Source organism: Malania oleifera, chromosome 5, assembly GCF_029873635.1.
Source record: "Malania oleifera isolate guangnan ecotype guangnan chromosome 5, ASM2987363v1, whole genome shotgun sequence".
Lineage (NCBI taxonomy): Eukaryota > Viridiplantae > Streptophyta > Magnoliopsida > Santalales > Ximeniaceae > Malania > Malania oleifera.
Window position 1 is genome coordinate 59,593,078 of NC_080421.1, and position 21,160 is coordinate 59,614,237.

Sequence of the window (21,160 nt, forward strand, 5' to 3'; positions counted from 1 at the left end):
GTATTTATCTTATGTTCATCCTCCTTAACTGGAAGGATTGAGGGAGTATCTTTTTTTGAAAATGATGGGCTGGTTAATAATTTATTTAGTCTAGTGATGGAGTTTTGCCTGCACTGGTGGAGGAGATTACTAAGAAGGAGGTAGAAGCTCAAGATCTTTTGGATAAAATGGATTTAAAGTTGTTTGATTTTAGAGAAAATGAAGTGTGATTAGATGGTGGCAAAAGTCAAAAGATGAAGGGTCGAAGAGAGTTAGAAAATTTGAAGAGCTCAATAAATTATGATGGAAAGGGTTTGAAAAGGGCTTTCATTGGTTAATTTAGTCTAGTTTTTTTTTTTGTGATCTTGAGTGATTTGTTTTTTTGTTTTTTGTTTTTTTCTTTGATGGTTTTTATTTGGCGGACTCCTTGTTCTCGCACGTTGTATCTTCTCTTCATTTTATCTAAGATAGCTTCTTTTATTATCTGAAAAAAGGAAATGAGAGGTTGGAGGCAGAAGATGAAGTTTAAATGGATCAAAGATGGTGATTGTAATTCTAAAATTTTTCATGGGATAACTAATGGGAAAATGAGTAAGAATTTGATTAGGGAGTTGGAAGTGGAAGGAGGGGGGGGGGGTCATGATCTTCGATCAAAGTCAAGTTGCTTCTGAAATCACCGAGTTTTATTATAATTTGTATTCCAAGGAGAATGTTAATAGACTAGTTGTTGAAGGTTTAGATTGGAACCCTTTGCTTGGTGATGAGGTAGTTTGGTTGGAGAGACCTTTTGAGGAAAAGGAAGTGAGGGCCATGGTTTTTGGGATGGTGAAGGATAAAGCTCTAGGACTTGATGAATTTAATATGACTTTCTTCCAAGATTGTTGGGAGGTGGGTAACGCCGACTTGCTTAAAGTCTTTGTTGAATTTTATGGGAATGAGATTTTAAGCAAGAGTACCGATTCTAATTTCATAACTCTAGTGCTGAAGAAGAATAAATCTATGAAGATGTCGGTCTATAGACCTATTAGCTTAGTTTCTAGCGTTTATAAAATCACAATAAAGTTGAATTCTTTTCCTATTAATGAATTTCTTTTTCTATTAAAAAAGTCATTACTAAAGTTTTAGCTTATAGCTTGAATGCGGTGCTTGATAGGACTATTTCGAAGTCTCAAAGTGCGTTTGTGGGGTCGACAAATTTGTGGATACCATTTTGGTTGCCAGGGAGGTTGTTGAGGATATTCAAAGAAGTAAGAAGGAAATACATTTTAAGTAGGATTTCCAGAAAGCTTATGATAGAGTGAATTGGATTTCTTGGAGAAGATTTTTGTGAGGAAGGGGTTGGTGAGAGATGGCAGCGTTGGATTAGAGGCTGCTTGCATAATGTGAGCTAGTTGTTTTTAGTGAATGAAGAGTCTAAATCTAGGTTTAAGGCTATGAGAGGGATTGGGCAAGGTGACCCTCTTTCACCATTTTTGATTGTTTTAGTGGTTGGTATCTTGAGTAGGATGGTGAATAGGGCAGTGGATAGAGGTTTAGTAAAAGGATTGGAGGTGGGGAAAGAGGGGATCAAGGTGTCACACCTTTAGTTTGCCGATGATGCTATCTTCTTTTTAGAGGATCATAGACCCTCCTTTATGAATATTTTGGGTCTTCTTCACGTTTTCAAGAAGATATCTTGGCTTAAGATTAATATGGGGAAGAGCGGTATTGAGGCTATCAATACGCATGTCAAGAGTCCTAGGGAGTTGTCTGTGGAGGTGGGTTGTAATGTGAGTTGGGTTTTAATGTTTCGGATTGATCGTTGTCCTATCTAGGGTTCCTTCGGGTGGTAACCCTAGACCTGTCAGCTTTTGGGATCTGGTCGTGGAAAGGGTTTCTAAGAGACTGGATGGGTGGAAAGGTGCTCTTTTCTTTCTCGGTGGTTGAATTATGCTTATCTAGGCTTGTCTTTCTAGTATCCCTTTATACCTTTTTTTTTTGGTGTCAATTTTTAAGATTCCAATGGGGGTTGCTAGCAAGATTGAGAAGATAATGAGGGACTCTTGTCGTCAGGGATAGGGGGTTTTCAGGATCATTTGGCAAGTTGGGAAGTGGTGGGTAGGTCTAAAGAGGAGGGTGGTTTGGGTATTGGAAACTTGGTGTCTAAAATTGCAACTCTTTTGGCTAAATGGCTTTGGCGGTTGCTGCTAGAGAATTATCCTGTGGCATTTAGTTGTTAGAAATAAGTACGGATTAGACGAGAATGGGTGGGATACTAATTTGAGATTTAGATGTTCTTCAGAGTCTGTGGAAAGCTCTCTCTCAGAGTTATACCGTCTTCATTCTCCATATTAAACTCCTGGTGGGAAGAGGTAGTAATATTTGTTTTTGGAAAGATCTTTGGTTGGGGAAAGCAATTTTGTCAACCTCCTTTCCAAGCCTATTTCGCTTGAGCTCAGGGCAGGTTGTTGATGTAGGTGGTCCTTTGCTTTATTGGGATTTCCACTTTTGTAGAATTTTAAAAGACGGGAGTTGGTAGAGCTATCCTCTTTGTTAGTCTTGTTGAATAACTGCCGTTTTTTCTTTAGAGGAGGATAGTTGGCCTTGGTCTTTGGATCATTTGGGGGTTTACTCTTGCAAATCTTTTTATGATTTTCTGAATAGGTCTAATTTATCTTTTCCTCTCTATAGATTCATTTGGAAGGCCAAAGTTCCCTTTAAAATCAAGGCTTTTATTTGGTTGGTTGCGCTTGATAGAATTGATACCAATAACTTGTTGCAGGTTAGGAGAACTTTGATGGCTCTATCTCCAGATGTCTGTGTTCTTTGTTTTAACTGTTCAGAATCTGCATCGCAGTTGTTCATTCATTGTGATTATGCTTGGAGGGTATGAATTAAGCTATTTGGTATTCTAGGCTTATGTTGGGTGAGCTCAGAGGTTGTGGAGGATTTTTTGGCAGTTTCTTTTGCTGGTTTTGATGAGAAAAGGAAATGGCAGCGCCCAGGAAATGTGTGTGTTTTTTTTTTCTTTGTGCAGTCTTTTGGGGGTTGTGAATGGAGTGTAATGCGCATATTTTCCTAGGGAAAAAGTTATCACATTTGTTGGTTTGGGAAAAGATATGTTATTTGGCTCTTATTTGGTGTGTGGGGCAGGGAATTTTGAGGGGTTGAGCTTTCAGACATTCATTGCGAATGGCGTTTTGTGCTGGATTGTTAGCTTGGACTTGTTTTTTATGTTTTTTTGGTTTTTTTTTTTTTTTTTTTTTTTTGTTTTTGTTTTTTTTTTGTTTTTTCGAGTTTTCAGGTTTTTTCTTTGTTTTTTTTCCTGGATTTTCCATACTATGTTAAGGAGATGTCTTGTTCTCCTGGCTGTATATTCTTAATCTATTAATGAAATTCTTCTTTTGCTATAAAAAAATTCTAGTTGACATTACAATTTGAAGGCCTTATCTCCATATGTTTGCGTGCTATGTTATTTGAATTCTGAAACGGCACCTCACCTATTTTTACACTGATTATGCTTGGAGAATCTGGAATAAATTTCTTGGCATGATGGGAGATTCTTGGGTTTGCTTGATGTTGGTGGGGGGAATTCTTGTCCATTTCTTTTAAAGGGTTTGGTAGAAGGAAGAAGAGGGTTGCACTTTGGAAATGTGGAATTTTTGCAGTGTTGTGGGGATTATGGTTGGAGGTAAGCACAAATTTTTCCAGGGAGAAAATTGAATTGGTAGCTGGTGTGGGAGAAGGTTTGTTACCTGGACTTTTTATGGTGTGTTGGCTTCTGTTGCTTTAAGAGAGTTTTTAAGAGGTTTTGGTATCAATGAAATCTCTTCTTTTGCTATCTAAAAAAAAAACAAAATTAAATTTGGACTTGATGGGAATGGATGGGATACTAATTTGGGTTTTAGATGCTCTTCAGAAAGTTTGTGGAAAGCTATATCTCAGATTTACCCTCATTTTATTCCCCATACTAAATTTGTTTTGGGTAAGGTTTGTAATATTCGTTTTTGGAAAGATCTATGGATGGGGAATGTTGTTTTGTCCACCTCTTTTCCTTACCTTTGTCGCTTAGCTCATGGCAAAATGATCCCATTTCTTCATTTAGAGTGGGCTTGGGCGGTTCTTTACCCTCATGGGATTTTCATTTCAGGAGAGCCTTGAATGATAGGAAAATTATTATCTTCTTTATTGATTATGTTGAGTAATTGTAGGGTATCTTCTGAAAATGATAGTCGATATTGGTTGGATTCTTCGAGAGTCTATTCTTGTAAATATTTATTTGAATTCTTGGTTGGGACCAATTTCTCTCTTCCTCTTTACAAGGTTATATAGGAGGTCAAAGTACGCCCCCTAAAATCAAAGCTTTTCTTTGTTTGGTTTTACTTAATAGGATAAATACTAATGACTTGTAGCAGATGAGGAGACCTTTAAAGGCTCCCCTTCCTGATCTATGTATGCTTTGCTTTAATTGTTCAGAGTTTGTTTTACACCTTTTTCTGCACAGAGATTTTGCATGGAAGGTTTGGAACAAATTATTCAATTACTTTGAAGAAAGCTGGGTTTGTCCTAATACAGTGGAGGAATTCTTGGCAATTTCTTTTGTGGGGTTTGGGGGGAAGAAGGGAGGAATTGCATTATGGAATTTTGCTTTATTTGCAGTGTTTTGGGGTTTGTGGAAGGAACATAATGCGCGTATATTTGCAGAGAAGAAGTAACAATATTGGTTGGTGTGGGAAATGATTCTTTTTATGGCTTCTTTATGGTACATGGGCTTTGGAAAGTTCAAGGGAATGTGTGTTTCAGATGTTCAGTGCGATTGAAAGTCTCTTCTTAGGGCATCTTGAGTTTCTTTTGTCATTTTTTATTTTTGCAATTTTATTATTTTTTGGTTTTTCTGAGGATTTTATCAGACTTTGCTAAGGAGATGTCTTCTCTCCTGCTTGTAAATTCCTTCTTTATCTAATGAATTTCTTTTTCTATATAAAAAAAAAAGCTGAATCTAATATTCATAAGAATCCTGACAACTGAACAAAAATGTGCTTGTGAGACAGTAATCTTATTCCTGGGCATAAGATATGTTGGAAAGTAATTCTAAGAGGGCACTTAGGACAACCGGGGTCAAATGTCCCCGGGTATCACATCAGGAGTCAATGAGCATCAGCTAACTAACTGAAAGTCAAGGTGTAATCCCAAGAGAGGGGTGAATTGGGTATTTTAAAATTTTATGTGCAGAAGCTTAATCAATTTCAAAACTGATTCTACACGTGCTCTAACTTCTTAACAACAGCAGTATTCTCAAACAATAGTCTTATCAATTTATATATTCTTAAATTCTAAAGAATATGAGCTAAGATTTAAATATGAAATCAAACTACAAGATATTGACAATACTTACAGCTGATCAATATTGATAAAAATATGCTTAGCCACACAAAAGTTTATGCTATGATTTGAATGAGTAATAAACCAATACAATAAAATTCCCAGCAGCTAAGCAATATTATATTCATAACTACAGCAGATGTTTAATCAATAAGAGTAATCACAACATTCACAAATCAAAGTAAATATGCTTGGAAAATAAAGGAGATAGTAACACTCGATTTTTTACAAGGTTCGGCTACTATGCCTACGTCCTTGCCTCAAGCAACCTGCTATGAGGATTCACTAATTCCTCCTTCAGTAGGTGGAGACACTTCTCTCCTTCAGTAGGCGGAGAAGCCTCTCAAGCAAAAACAATCCTTCCGCTTGTCAACAACTCAATCACAGAGTCGTTAGTTTACACAAGGAAATCAAGAACTGATTTTGTACAAAGAGAACTCTCTAACAAGAGTAGATTAGTACATAATAAACACTCTACAATACTCTCAAAAGATATTTGCTAAGAAGTTCAAGGAGATTGGCTAAGTTTTCTGGGTTTTGAAAGCTCTGAACTTGAAAGAACAACTCAGAAAAATATACTCAGCAAGAATGGCGCAAGGGATAATTAATCAGTGTAAAATCGTTGTAATCTCTGTGCAAAACACGATTAGGGTTGGCTATTTATAGGTAAGTTTGACTTATAGCCGTTTGTGCGTGTTTTGGTAACATTATATTTGAGAATCAAAAAGATTTTCGGCCGTTTGCGAAACTTATCGCTGCGCTTCGGTCGACTGAACTGGCAGTTCGGTCACCTGAACTAGTTAATTTATGAATTTCAAAACTGGCAGTAGCCATTCGGTCGATTGAACTCCAAGTTCGGTTGTCTGAACACATTCGGTCTACTAAACCTCAGGTTTAGTCGTCCAAACTAACACTGTCTGGAACTTTAACAATGGCAGTAGCCATTCGATTGACTGAAGTTGCTCAAACTCTCTGTTGCCAGACCAGTTTGTTCAGACTCCCGCATTCGGTTGACTGAGCATTAGCCCCAGGCGCCTGAACATTTTGAAATTCTATATTCCTTTAAAATTTTGATTCCAAAAATGATTTCTAACTTCTTGAAATAACATTTGGACTTTGAAAAAATATCTTCCAAATCTTTAAAAGGTATCTAGGGTCCAAATATATAACCTAAGAGCTTCATAACAAAAACCAACTAAGGTGTAATTACATGAAGCCTATTTTACAATACACATGATACGCTATTTAGGTCTTCATGTCCTTAAGCTTGGTCTTCATCCAAGCTTTCCTTCAACAGCCATCTTTCATTTACTTGTGTTCTTCATGGCTTTCCATTATGCATCTTTTATTGTGCTTTTATATAGTACTACCTGTAAATACACTTGATAGCACAATTAGATGCCTTGGTTTGTCATTATCAAAATGAGATTAAGCCTTGTTAGGCCAACAATCTCCCCCTTTTTGATGATGACAAACAAGGAACAAAATGAGGTAGCCTTGATAAGGCTCCCCCTCACAATAAGCATAATCAAAAGAATAAGCAATGTAAAAATATTTGTTTAAGCTCAATTGTGATTAAATTCTCTCCTCTTCTAAAAAATTCTCCCCCTTTTTACTTAGAATTCAAAAAGGTATTTTATAATAGTTTTTGCATTTTGCTTAAAAATTTCTCCCCCTTTTGACATAGAAATCAAAAGTATTATTTTACCATTTAAAAATTTCATTTTGCTTATTATTCTCCCCCTTTGGACATCCGCAAAAAAACTCTCAACAAAAATTCAGCATTATAGTACAACCAACATTCGGCAATCAGCATGCATACACAGTCAGCATTTCAACATAGAACTCATAATGGTTGCAAAACAAGCATATATCTATTAATAGAGATAATCATACATAACAATGCTGTTTTCAACCGAACACGAACTGAAACAAGTACAATTAAAGTACAATCAGTTACAAAAAGTTTCAAAGATCTCTCTTTCTAATAACTAGCAAAACTCTCATCTAGTCCTCATCGATAGGATCTCCACTGGATGAGCTTTCATCCTCCTTATCATCATCTTCACCCTCTTCTTCGTCCTTTTCACTTGAGCTGGTTTCCATGGGTGCTTTCCCTTTAAATGAGGAAGCACTACCCATGTTGCTTTCAATCCTTGCGAGGCGCTGATTGACGGAACTGAAGTTACTGTGAATATCTCGCTGCATAGTGTCAAATCTGAAGTCCATATGCCGACGAAGATTATTTAGAGTTCCTATAATGGAGGCATAATCAGGAGGAGCAGTGGCTGTAACAGCAGGGGTAGGTGGCTGCTCATGGTGTGGATCATCCCTATGCGCATATTCACGTTCCTCCTCCATGCGTACATTCACATCATCACGCGGAAATTGACGGTTTTTAAGGAACCAACCAAGTACACCATCCAACTCATAGCCCATTTGTTTAACAGTGGTTGATGAGAATTTATCAGATGTTTTTATTCTAACAAATAAAGTGGAAGGGCGGGCAATGCCAAGATGTTCAAAAATGAGGTTTAAAGCCCCTCCATAAGGAAGAATGATTCTACAGGTTTCCTCTTTGACGATCATCCACTTTATGATGAGAGAGGGAAGATTCAGACGCTACATCACAAAACAATCCAGATAAGACATGTGATCCCAAGACCCGGTTCTAGGAAGGATGTTATTTTGGCTTCAAGAGTCAGATTTTTATATAACGGGGAATGTCCAAAATCATTGCTTGGCTCAGTTAAAACAAGAGGCAAAGAGGCTTGGGGGGTGAAATCATGTTCCATTATCCAACTAGGTCCTACTCTAGAACACTCAAAATCTCCACATCTAAGGTTGAACCTTGCAACAATGTTGATGGGAGTGAGCGTAAAGGTTATGGACATGATTTGTGTAGTATATTGGTTACCTTCCCTTACTAAATTAGCATAGAAGAGGCGTACTAGATTTGATATACCCCTTGGGGTTGATAAGTTACAAACCTATCCCAACCTAAATCAGAAAACATACAAAGAATATTTGGAAAATGTTCTTGCATGAATGGAATGTCAAGAATCTTACCTAGAATAGGTTCCAAAGAGCGAAGATGCTCATTGTATATTTTCTTAGCTCTTGGATTCAAAAGCCATTGATGAATGAACTCAGTGTCATCTTGACTTGAGGAGGGAGTTTTGCATGCAACACTCTTGGCTCTTGGCGTGGTTTTGGATTTCGAATGCAGAGAAAACACGAATCTGGAGATGAAATATGAGATTATGAAGAGAAATTGAAGATTAGATCTTAGTTTAGGAAGATAAATTGAAGTGTAAAAGGTTCAAATAGGTTGAGACGCATGTTCGGGTGAGAGAGAAATAGGGTTCGGGGAACTAAAGAGGCAAAAGTTAGGGCTTTTATGCGAGTTTAAGTTTTTATATCTGTGCGGTTCGGTCGACTAAATGAGTAGTTCGGTCACACGAACGTACTGGATTTTTAAAAACACCTAACACAGTAGGTGTTCGGTTGACTAGACAAGGGATTTAGTCGCCCGAATGTCCTAAATTTTCAAAATACTTGAAATTACCCTGAAATACTTAAGTTAATGAACTAATTCTTCTCAAACTACTTCCCTAGCATGCAATAAGCCTAATTCACATCTTATTAAGATGAAACGATGTTCTTGAAGGGGTTTCGTGAATATATCGACCCATTGTTCATTTGTGCTCACAAATTCAAGACTAATATTCTCCTTTTGCACATGATCTCAGAGAAAACGATGTCTTATATCTATGTGCTTTGTTCTTGAATGTGATATTGGATTTTTAGAGATGTTTATGGCGCTGGTATTATCACACTTGATTGGCACAGACTCATAATTCAATTTGTAGTCTTTAAGTTGTTGCTTCATGTACAATACTTGAGCACAACAACTGCCTGCGGCAACATATTCAGCCTTAGTGGTAGATAAAGCCCCAAAATTCTATTTCTTGGAAAACTAAGATACCAAAGAACGTCCTAGGAAGTGACACGTACCACTTGTACTCTTGCGGTCAATTTTGCACCCGGCATAGTCCGCATCAGAGTAGCTGATTATTTCAAGGGATGTGTCCTTTGGATACTATAAACCTAAGTCTATAGTACTAATCAGATATCATAAAATCCTTTTAATAGCTATTTGGTATGATTCCTTAGGTGAGGCTTGAAACCTAGCACACATGCAAATGTTGAACATGATATCTGGTCTACTAGCTGTTACGTAGAGGAGACTCCTAATCATACCTCGGTAGTACTTGATATCTACCGATTTCCCTTGCTCATCCTTATCAAGATTAGTGGAAGTGCTCATTGGTGCTCCCAATGCCTTGCCACCTTCTATATCAAATTTCTTGAGTAGGTCTTTTATATACTTTGATTGGTTTATGAATGTGCCATTCTAGGCTTGCTTGATTTGAGTCCAAGAAAAAATGTAAGTTCGCCCATCATACTCATTTCAAATTTGTCTTGCATGCATTTAGCAAACTCTTTGCATAGATCCTCATTCGTGGCACCAAATATGATATCATCAACGTAAATTTGAATGATGAGCATATCATTTACTGGGTTTTGATAAAGAGAGTACTATCCTTCTTTCCTCTCGAGAATCCATTTTCTAGCAGAAAACCACTCAGTCTTTCATACCTAGCTCTAGGAGCTTGTTTTAAACCATAAAAGGCTTTCGACAATTTTAACACATGGTTTGAAAAATGGAAATCTTCAAAACCTTGGGGTTGTTTGGCATAGACTTCCTCATCTATGAAACCATTTAGAAATGCACTCTTCACATACATTTGATAGAGTTTGAAGTTTTTGTGGGATGCATAGGCAAGTAGCATGCGAATGACTTCCATTCTAGCTACTGGTGCATAGGTTTCCTCAAAATCAATACCTTCCTTTTGATTGAAACATTGTGTGACTAGTCTAGCCTTGTTACGGACAACAATGCCATTTTCATCTTTTTTGTTGCTATATACCCATTTAGTCCCTATGTCTGAATGATCATTTGGCCTAGGAACTAACTTCCAAATTTTATTTCTTTCAAATCAACTCCATTTCGTTGAGGTGATGGAGGTGCTGAAAAATTGTGTGAAATGCCATTTTCATCACAAAAGTTTTCAATATCTTTATTTCTAAACTCTCCACCTCTATCACTTCGGATGTGTAAAATGCCATGACCCTTTTCATTTTTGAGTTTCTTACACAACTTGGTAAGCATTTTACACACTTCATCTTTGGAGACTAAGTATAAGTCCCAGGTGAACCTGGTGTAGTCATCTACTATGACAACTGCATATTGTTTTCCTCCTAGACTTTGTGTTTTTGTAGGGCCAAATAGATCAAGATGAATTAATTCCAATGGCCTTCCAGTGGATATTAATTGCTTCTTTTTGAAGCTTGTCTTGGCTTGCTTTCCAAGTTGGCAAGCATCACAAATTTTGTCTTTCATGAATTTAGTTTTGGGTAAACCCTTGACTAAATCCTTCTTAACTAACTTTGATAGGAGATCCATGCTTGCATGTCCTAGTCTCCTATGCCTTAACCAGCTAGATTCATTCAAGGCTGTAAAACACTTTACGTCTTGAGACACGTTTTCACAACGATTTGCAATAAAAAGTGTTTTGTGTTTTTCTGCATTCTCAACAATACACTTTTAAAGGTAATGTCAAAGCCTATGTCACAAAGTTGACTAATACTTAGCAAGTTATGTTTTAAACCTTCTACCAATAAAATGTTCTCAATAATTAAAGAATGCTCCTTAACAACTTTGCCGATGCCGATAATCCTACCTTTGGCGTTGTCTCCAAAGGTAACGTGTCCACCTTGCTTTAGTGTTAATGATGTGAACTTGGACTTGTTTTCCGTCATATGCCTTGAGCATCCACTATCTAAGTACCACTTTTCTTTAGAAGGGGTCGACCTAAAGCGTACCTACAAAAGGATTTAAGTAACTTTCTTAGGTTCTCAAATCTTCTTTGTTCCTTTTAGGTTAGCTTTTGATGTTTCTTCAATTTTCCACACCTTTTTAGTTTTGACATTCTTTCTTTTAAACAGGCAATCAAATTTAATATGACCCTTCTTTTTGCATAAGAAACACATGGTGTGTGTTACACACTGTTTGAAGAAGTGCTGGCATAATGTTTAGATTCTCTTACAAAATAACCCATGTAGAGATTCTTCTTTCTCTTATTTTCTTTTCCATTAAAGCCAATGCCTTTATCCAAAGTCATCTTTTAAGAACCAACTAGCTTATCAAAGTTGTCTTTCCCATTTGTGAAGTTATAGATTATTTTAGAATAATCTTCTACTTTTCTTTATAAACTAGTGATCTTTAAATCCTTCTCATTTTCAAAAGTGGCTTGTGATTTCAAGTCTTCTAGTTCTTTTGACAGTTTTATAGTCTTATTCTCTAGTGTAGCAATGTATGAGTCTTTTTCCTTTTCAAAAATGTGATTTGATTCTAATTCCGTCACTAATGCTTCCTTCTCACTTTTCAGTGTGGTGTTTCGTTTGGATACCCTAACAAAACTTTTATGTAATTTAAATAGTTCAATTTGCAATTTAGTATATGAGGGCATGTTATCACATGATTCATTATAGGATTCATCAATAGGTTCAATAAACAAGTTAGAGTAAGAGTTTTGTACCTCATCATTTAGTGCCAGAAGGCAGAAGTTTGCCACCTCCTGATCGCTCGAGTGACTTTCTAAGCTGCTTGAGCTGGAGTCATCCCAAGTTGTGGCCTTCATAGCCTTCTTCTTCTTCTTCTTCTTCTTAGAATCCTTTTTGAGCTGTGGACAATCAGGTTTAATATGACCCACCTTCTTGCAGTTGTAGCAAGTAGGAGGTTCTGCTTTTGTTTCTTTTCTACTTGATTCTCCTTTGTCCATCCTAGATCCTTGAAATTTTCTAGTGAATTTTTTATTCTCTTTAAAGAACCTACTGAGTCATTTGGTGATTAGGGCAGTATCTTCTTCATCCATCGCTTCATCTTCCTCATCACTTGAGCTTTCCTTAAAAGCTTTTAGTGTGATGGCTTTCTTAGCTTTGCTGTTTTTAGTTGCTCTTTCATTTATGGCCATCTCGTATATGAGAAGTGTCTCGATGAGCTCGTCTAAGGTCATCACCTTTAAATTTCTACCCTCAGCAATTGTTGTGGCCTTAGGTTCCCATATGGATGGGAGTCCTCTGAGAATTTTTCTAATCATCTCATATGTGGGGTAGTTCTTTCCAAGTGCGTTGAGGGAGTTTATGATATGAGTGAACCTAGCGTACATACTAGATATGGATTCATCAGGGTTCATTCTAAAGGCTTCATACTCACTAGTGAGCATGTCTATCATACTATTTGCTAACGTCTATGGTTCTTTCATAAGTCATTTCTAACTTCTCCCTTTCTTTGGCACTCTCATAGCCCATTATCCTATTAAATTCATTTGTGTCTAATGCACAGTATAAGGCACTCATGGCACTAGAGTTGATTTGCATTAGTTTCATGTCTGTTTCGTTCATTTCACTTTTAGCCTTAGGAACTTCTTTATTTTTAGTGAATTTTGTAGGCACGTAATTTCCTTGGACAACAACTCTCCAAGCTCTCCAATCCATGGTTTGTAGAAAAATTCTCATCCTTTGTTTCCAAAAGGTTTAGTTAACACTGCAAAATATTGGAGGCCTTGTGGAGGATTGACCTTCATCAAATGGGACACACCTAGGTTTGCCATTTAGATCTTTGTGCAACTACTTATTAGGATTTGTTGTAACCTACGCTCTGATACCAATTGAAAGTCGAGGTGTAATCCCAAGAGTGGGGTGAATTGGGTTTTTTAAAATTTTATGCGTGGAAGCTTAATTAATTTTAAAATTGATTCTACAGGTGCTCCAACTTCTTAAAAATAGTAGTATTCTCAAACAATAGTCTTATCAATTTCTATATTCTTAAATTCTAAAGAGTATGAGCTAAGATTTAAATATGCAATCAAACTACAAGATATTGAGAGTACTTACAGCAGATTAATATTGATAAAAATATGCTAATCCACACAAAAGTTTATGCTATAATTTGAATGAGTAATAAACCAAAACAATAAAATTCCTAGCAGCTAAATCAATATTATATTCGTAACTACAACAAATGTTTAATTAATAAGAGTATTCACAACATTCACAACATTCACAAATCAAAGTAAATATTCTTGGAAAATAAAGGAGATAAGGGAGAGAGTAACACCCGATTTTTTACAAGGTTTGGAAACCATGCCTACGTCCTTGTCTCAAGCAACCCGTTATGAGGATTCACTAATCCCTCCTTCAAGTAGGTGAAGACACCTCTCTCCTTCAATAGGCGGAGAAGCCTCTAAAGAAAAAACAATCCTTCCGCTTGTCAACAACCCAATCACAGAGTCATCAGTTTACACGAAGAAATCAAGAACTGATTTTGTACAAAGAGAACTCTCTAACCAGAGTAGATTAGTACATAATAAACATTCTACAATACTCTCAAAAGATATTTGCTAACAAGCTCAAGGAGATTGGCTAAATTTTCTGGGTTTTGAAAGCTTTGAACTTGAAAGAACAACTCAGAAAAATATACTCAGCTAGAATGGCGCAAGGGATAATTAATCTATTTAAAATTGTTGTAATCTTTGTGCAAAACACAATTAGGGTTGGCTAATTATACATAGGTTTGAATTATAGCCCTTTGTGCATGTTTTGGTAACATTATATTTGAGAATCAAAAAGATTTTTGGCCGTTTGCGAAACTTATTGCTGCGCTTCAGTCGACTGAATTGGCAGTTCGGTCCGCCCGAACCAGTTAATTTATGAATTTCAGAACTGGCAGTAGCCATTCGGTCGACTAAGCTTGAGGTTTGGTAGCCCGAACTAACACTGTCTAGAACTTTAACAATGGTAGTAGCCATTCGGGTGACTGAACCTGTGATTCAGTCGCCCAAACTCTCTGATGCCAAACCAGTATGTTCAGACTCTTGCATTCGGTCGACTTAGCATTACCCTTAGGCGCTCGAACATTCTGAAATTCAATATTCCTTTAAAATTTTGATTCCCAAAAGTATTTTTAACCTTTTGAAATAACATTTGGACTTTGTGAAAATATTTTCCAAATCCTTAAAAGGTATCTAGGGTCCAAATGTATAACCTAAGAGTTTCATAACAAAAACCAACTAAGATTACATGAAACCTATTTTACAATACACATGATACGCTATTTAGGTCTTCATGTCCTTAGGCTTGGTCTTCATCGAAGCTTTCCTTCAGCAGCCATCTTTCATTTACTTGTGTTCTTCATGGCTTTCCATTATGCATCTTTTATTGTGCTTTTATATAGTAATACCTGCAAATACACTTGATAGCACAATTAGATGCCTTGGTTTGTCATCATCAAAACTAGATCAAGCCTTGTTAGGCCAACACTTACCATTACATTTTGTGTATAAATAGGGTTAAAGAGTTTGCTTTTATCTGGGAATCTTTATTATTATTGGACACCATTTACTTAAATAATATGTGTAGTACCCTCTATTGTCTTCATATTTATTTATATTGGCCTTTGTACGTTTTGTTTTCTTCCAGGCACTCTCTTATTATCCCAAAATCTCATTTTTCTACTTTGGAAGCAACTCCTGCACCTGTAAGTAATTTCACTGTGATCACTTTGCATTTAATTTTTTCAGTTCTTACTGGATTTTAGCACCTGAAAGCTTGCCTTTGCATAGCCCCAGTGTGACGTAGGAATCTTGTACATTGGGGACATTTTTTAGCTCATTTATTGGTGCAAAATTCTTTATACTTGTTAGCATGGCTGTATTTCCTTGTATATTTTGGAATGAGAGATTTTGGAGTAAGGGCATGGTTCTACTTTCCACAGAGATAATATAAATGCAGGAGTCATAGTGTGAGATGAGCTACAACACTTACGTTCTCTCTTTCTCTCTCTCTCTCTCTCTCTCTCCCTATTCTTCCATGCTAAGGAATCTTATTTCGATTCCTAGGTTCAAAACTCAACTTGCTATCAGAGCCAATCCACAAGAACATATTGGATAACCTTCAATAAAGGTTGTGCCTATTGACAAGCAACATCTCAAGACTGAATGATTGATGCCAGCATTTGAATGATTTCAGTTCGCTGATTTTAATGCATGCCTGTGTTTCTTTAATTTTTTTTTTGGTTTTATTAGTTTAATCCAACTCAGAACCATGCATTTAGAAGTTCTTCCCCCTCCCCCCCCCCCCCCCAAAAAAAACCCACCAATTCCTTTGTTGTTCTAGGAGATGTCAGAAGGTTGTGCGACTTCTATCAATGCCAGGATGGATTGTGTGTATCTTGGAAATAACCCCTCCCTTCAGATTAATTTATAAAAGTTGAATGGAAGTAATTATTTGGCTCAGTCATGGTCTTTCTTCTTGTCAATACAATTTAGTGGCTCGTAAGGTTACCTCACAGGAGCAAATAAGAGGCCAGTGGATTTTCTTATTCAGCTGCCCCAATGTATTGGTACTCCCTGAGAAAAGATTCTTCGAGTGGTAAAAAAGTCAGCGAATGGACAATTGGATGGTGACTGCACTCTTGTACTTGCACTCGCTTTCGCTCAACTATTTCTGCTCTCAATCCCCCCCTCGAGTTTTCTTTCATTCATCTTGATTGATAGAATCATATATAGTTACAGAAGTCAAACTTCCACAAAACGGTGCAGATTGAAAGAAAGTCCTTCTGTTTGCAACTGGAAAAGCTTGGGGTAGGGGATCTTGTTCACCTGGAAGAGAAAACGCTGATTTGCAGCCAATGGATTAGGATTTCCCTCTTGTCAGCTAGATAGGTTTGTGAGTGCTTAACTTCGATTTTGAAGTTGGAGAAGAGCACTTGTTAGAGAAAGTTTGGCAAGATAAAGGTTTGGCTGGCTACTAAAGCAAATTTGAAGGGTAATTTTTTGGAGCTGGGTTTATAAATGAATGGTAAGGATCATGAGGTTTTCATTCCAGAAGGTCTGGAAGGGGAGGGTTGGCAGAGCTTCTTTCAGGAGTTGCAGGCAATTTTTGATTTGGAGACAATGAATACAGTTGAGGTTCAATATTCAACGAATCACAACTTCTGGGGCTGGAAGAAGGTCCTATCTGGTTGTTCAGAGACAGCGAAGAGTGGATAGCAATGTAGGACTTGTGGAGGTTCTCAAATAGTGAATGCAAGACTAGTGGCGGCTAGTGTTCCAGGAGTTTTTGGGAAAACTAGGAATTCAGAGGGGAAGGGGTTGATCGCAAAAGTACCAGAGGGTGGAGTGGGATTCATCTGGGCCCAGGCCTAATTGCTGGAAATAAGCTGGGGGCTTTTAAGGAAGATCTGGCCCAATTCCAACTAGTTGGCTTCTTGAGGGAGCTTTAAAGGTTTTGGAGATATCTAATTCAAAGCCAGAATGAGGTTTTTTCTTCTTCACAGGTCCATGCTCCAGGGGGGCAATATACAACCAAAGAAGCTGTACAGTTGACCTCACCTCAAGCCCATTAGCTAATTTAGAAGATTGGGAGTGGTGAGAGTTGTACAGCTGAGGCTTACAACAGTGGGCTTTGAAAAGGAGAGCGGCAGGTATGGCTTGGGGAAAAGTGAGCAAGGGAAGGAGAATCAGATTTGTAATACATCATCTCTGGCGAAAGGGATTTGTGTGAGTGGCAGCATATATCCTCTTCTGATGGGCAGCGAGATGATGGGAGGGATGTGAAATTTAAAGACTCCCTAAGAGGGAGTTCTTTGGAGGATGAGGGTCCCAATATGCAGCGGGAGGCTAATTTAGTTGCTGATCAAGCTGGGAATCAAGACAAGTGTGAGTTCAAGTAATAACAAGGTGGGGATGTATGAGGAAAAAATCTCAAGAATTGATCTACCAAAAACGGTCAGTCTGGAAATTCTATTGGGCAGAACAAATGGGGTGGTGTTTCAGATGAGGAGGGTGAGTTAGACACTGATTTTGATTTTGATGGAGGGCTACTTATGGATGAAGGTTCGTGAACAGCTTGGGTCAGAATCAGAATTTTCTGAGGGAGTTTCGGACTCAGAGAAGGATGGAATAGGCAATGATGAGCATGCTAAGACTGTTCCTGGTTCCTCAGTTTCAGCATTTTCTGGACAAAATGGGTCTGGGGCTAGCTAACTCAGAAGGGCAGGAAATCCAGTTGGATGGTGGTAAGAGTAAGGCTTAAAAGGGTCAAAAGGAATTGGCAAATTTGTAATGATCTATTCATTATGATGGGAAGGGTCTGAAAAGGGATTTCTTCAGTAGTGCTTGTTAGGTCTTTGGGTTGGTGGGTAGCTAGGCTTTGGGAAGGTTTTCCTTTCTTTGTTTTTAGTTTCTTTCTTGAGGACCCCTTATCCTCTACTGCTTGCATTCTCGTCCTTTCTTAATTTATCTTTTTTTTTTTAATGAAAAAAAAGGCCAGAGTTGATCCTAGTTATGGCAAGTGGGTTTCAAAAAAGTCTGGTAGTAGTGGTTTGTCTTACTACTACGATATTATGCAGAAAATTTGGATTGCTGTGGTGCAGACTTATTTACGGACCGGGAATCATGCCTAAGCTTATGAACTTATAAAAAAGATATGGAAGACTCATAAACAAGAAATGATAGTTTCTTTTGCAGAATTATGATCTTTATGGCAAGAAATTGATTAATATTTAGACTTCCAGCCCAAGTGAATTGATGCTGCAACATGCTTGAAGATGATCAGGAAAGAGCATGTGTATCAGTGTATGATTTTCTAGCAGGGCTTAATATGTAGAATGACTTGATACATGTTTTAGTCTTGCTCTCTTTCCCTCTTAATGGCAAGTACAAGCCTGTGTTTAGCAAGATGAGAGTCTGAGAAGTGCTATGTTACATTCTTCTTCACAATATCATTTTGAATTGCTTGTTATCCCTCAGTGGGATGCAAACTTAGGTCCAATACATACTTCTAGCAAAGGGAAGAGTAGACATACTAAAGAGCATTGTTGCAAGGTTGATGGTTGCCCTTCCAGTGGACCCTGGTGACTGTAGTTATAACCATGGTTTTAAATTTCCATGAAATTGTTGAAATTTCTCGTTTCAGTCACCCCTGAAATTGAAATGGCAGTCGATTTCTGTCTTGCATATTTCCGTCGAAATCTCAACGAATCATCCAAAATTTACGAAATCTCGATATTTTAGCACAACTTGTCAAAATTTTAACTATACACTGAAATTTGCTCAAAATTCAAATGAGAGATTTAGGAGTGAGTGAAATTTCTCTCTTTATTTATTTTATTTATTTTTATTGAAATGAAAGATTCTTACAAGTGCTTTTGAAATTATATGAAAAAATAAACTTACAGTAACATTTTATTTAACCATTCATGTCTAAATTATCATTATTTGTATAATAAATAATATTTAAATGATTTATGAATTGCATTTGTTTCAACTGAATATGTTTAATGTATATTATTTTACAAATATGTTTGTAACACATTCTATATTGCAACATTTCCACCTCATGCACAGCATAGATGTATTTAACTTGCAATATATTAGTCCTCAAACTTACATTATTATGTCTATTAACCATTTCTAAAATTTCACAAAGTATTCCATGCTTTACTACTAATTTCTGTTATTTTTTCAAATCAAAATCGAAATTGACATTGAAATCGAAATTTCCGTCGAGATTTCTCTACTTTTTGGAGCTTCGAAATTTGAGTTGAAATCAAATTTAAGACCTTGGTCGTAATGTGTGGTCACATGCTCATCTTAGACTTTAGAAGCTCTTCACTCTCCATTGCTAGCAAACTCTCAAGCATCTAAAGGCAATACTTGATATTTTTTCTACTAGTGGTTCTTCTTCCATGATGCTACTTCCTGCTTTGCTCATACAGGCATATCTGCATTGTGTGTCATACTTCTACTTTCTGGATCATTGATTTTGGAGCTCTTGATCATATGAGGTTCTTTTCAGCATATACTCTTTGTTCTGGTGAAGATAAGTTAGTAGCACATGGTAAGGTGTCCTCCATATCAGGCAAAGGCTCTATTTCTTGTTCTTAATCCATTCACTTTCTTCAGTACAACATGTTCCAAATTTTTCTCTGTTAGTTCTATCATCATCACTTTGAATTGCTGCCGAATGTTCTTCCTACCCATTGTGTTGACCTAGAGAAGAGGAAAATGATTGGCAATGGTTGAGCACATGTTGGTATATGTTTGTTGGACATAGTCATCCCAGTTCAGATAAGTTATCAACAGGAGGAACACTTAAAGTTTCTGTTTGTTTTAGAATAACTTCTCCAGTGGCTTAGGCAATTAGTGCTTCCATATTTTAATGGGTTAGACAGATTTTTTCCTTCATTATATAGACAATGTATCATTATATCTCTTTTTTTATTCGATGCTTTTGATTTTGCTTAGCATAAATCTATTTCATATCAAAGCAATAACAATAGAAGTGTCTCTCCTTTCATAATTGTTCATCTTGACGCGTGGAGACCTTCACGAGTAACCTTAAACTTCTGGATATCACTGGTCTGTTGCCTCTATTTACTGTTTATTGTGGTGTCACTTGGGTTTATTTACTTCACTCAAAAACTTAAGTGTTCCCTTGTTTTGAAACCTTCCATAGAATGGTTTCTATTTAATTTGATGGCAAGATCAAAGTTATTCGGAGTGATATTGGGACTGAATACATTGAACAAGAGTTTAGAGCAGCTGTTAATGCTTGATATACATTGTTGGCTTACAAGCTAAAGGTTGAAGCTTTTAGGTAAAGTTGTAATTTAGCATAGTATGAGAGGGTGTTCCTTGTCAGCCTTATGCCTGTATATCACCCTAGGAGGGATGTCCATGTACTGCTGACCTGAACAAACTCCCGAAATTGTCGGAAAATTGCTGGATAACTCTGCCAGATTAAAACCACAGATCCCTTCAAGTTTTTGGAAAACAAACATGATAGTTGTTCATAAACCATGCCAATCTACAAGTCCCTGAAAGATTATCACTGGCACACACCCCCTCTCGCCAATCGCAAGCTGACAGCTCTGTGTACACCGGTGTGTGAAGCTTCATGGAAGCCTGTTTTTGCTTTGATTTGATTTCTGTGGCTTGAATCCTCTAATAGGCCTTGATATCAAGTCGAATGCTATGTTTTTCAGCCCAAAATTTCATCCTTTTTGGTTGTTTGCTTGCAGTCAATCAGCTGCATTCTTTTAAAGTGTGTTTGCTACCTTCAGAGATCTGTTTGTTAATGGTAACTGATGCCATTGGGTGCTGGAGCAGTTACTATGTTACTGTGTTTGTTATTGAATCTGTTGATGTGGTTGTTTGTTTTGTTCGTTGTTGGTCTTTTTAGTGTTTTTCGTAATGGAGTTCATTAATCCCAAAAGTTTAATTCCTTCATTGTTGCTGCATATTATGACCAATAAATGGAATGGTAATGATTATTTGTGAGGCTGCCAAGATCTATTTTACAGGCTTATGCAAGTCCGAATACCTATTTCAATTTTGGCTAGTAATGATAACTGGAAGAAGGCATGTACTTTTAGGAAGATGTGGTGATTATCTTACTTCTGTTTGGGAAAAAGCTGTATTCTTTGCTCGTTTGGGAGAAGATGCATTACCTGGCTTCACTTTGATGTGTTGGCTCTGGGTGCTTTAATGGTGCGAGCTTCTAAGATATTCAACGGGATTGGATCTATTTTCTGGCTTGGTTTGTGCTTTCTATTTTTCTTTTCCCCTTTGTTGGTTTGTGCTTTCTGGGAGCTCGTGATGTACTAAACATTATGCAACCCATAACAGCC

The 21,160-nt window shown here is 37.1% G+C and overlaps 1 protein-coding gene across 1 annotated transcript in view; it reads left to right on the forward strand.

Moving 5' to 3' along the window:
* The window catches only part of LOC131155469 (adenylylsulfatase HINT3), an 85,073-nt gene that overhangs the window by 23,433 nt on the left and 40,480 nt on the right, over nucleotides 1–21,160 (forward strand). The window contains exon 3 of the mRNA XM_058108635.1: nucleotides 14,947–15,004. Within this exon, the coding sequence (XP_057964618.1) occupies nucleotides 14,947–15,004 (58 nt within the window). The remainder of the gene's footprint in view (nucleotides 1–14,946; nucleotides 15,005–21,160) is intronic.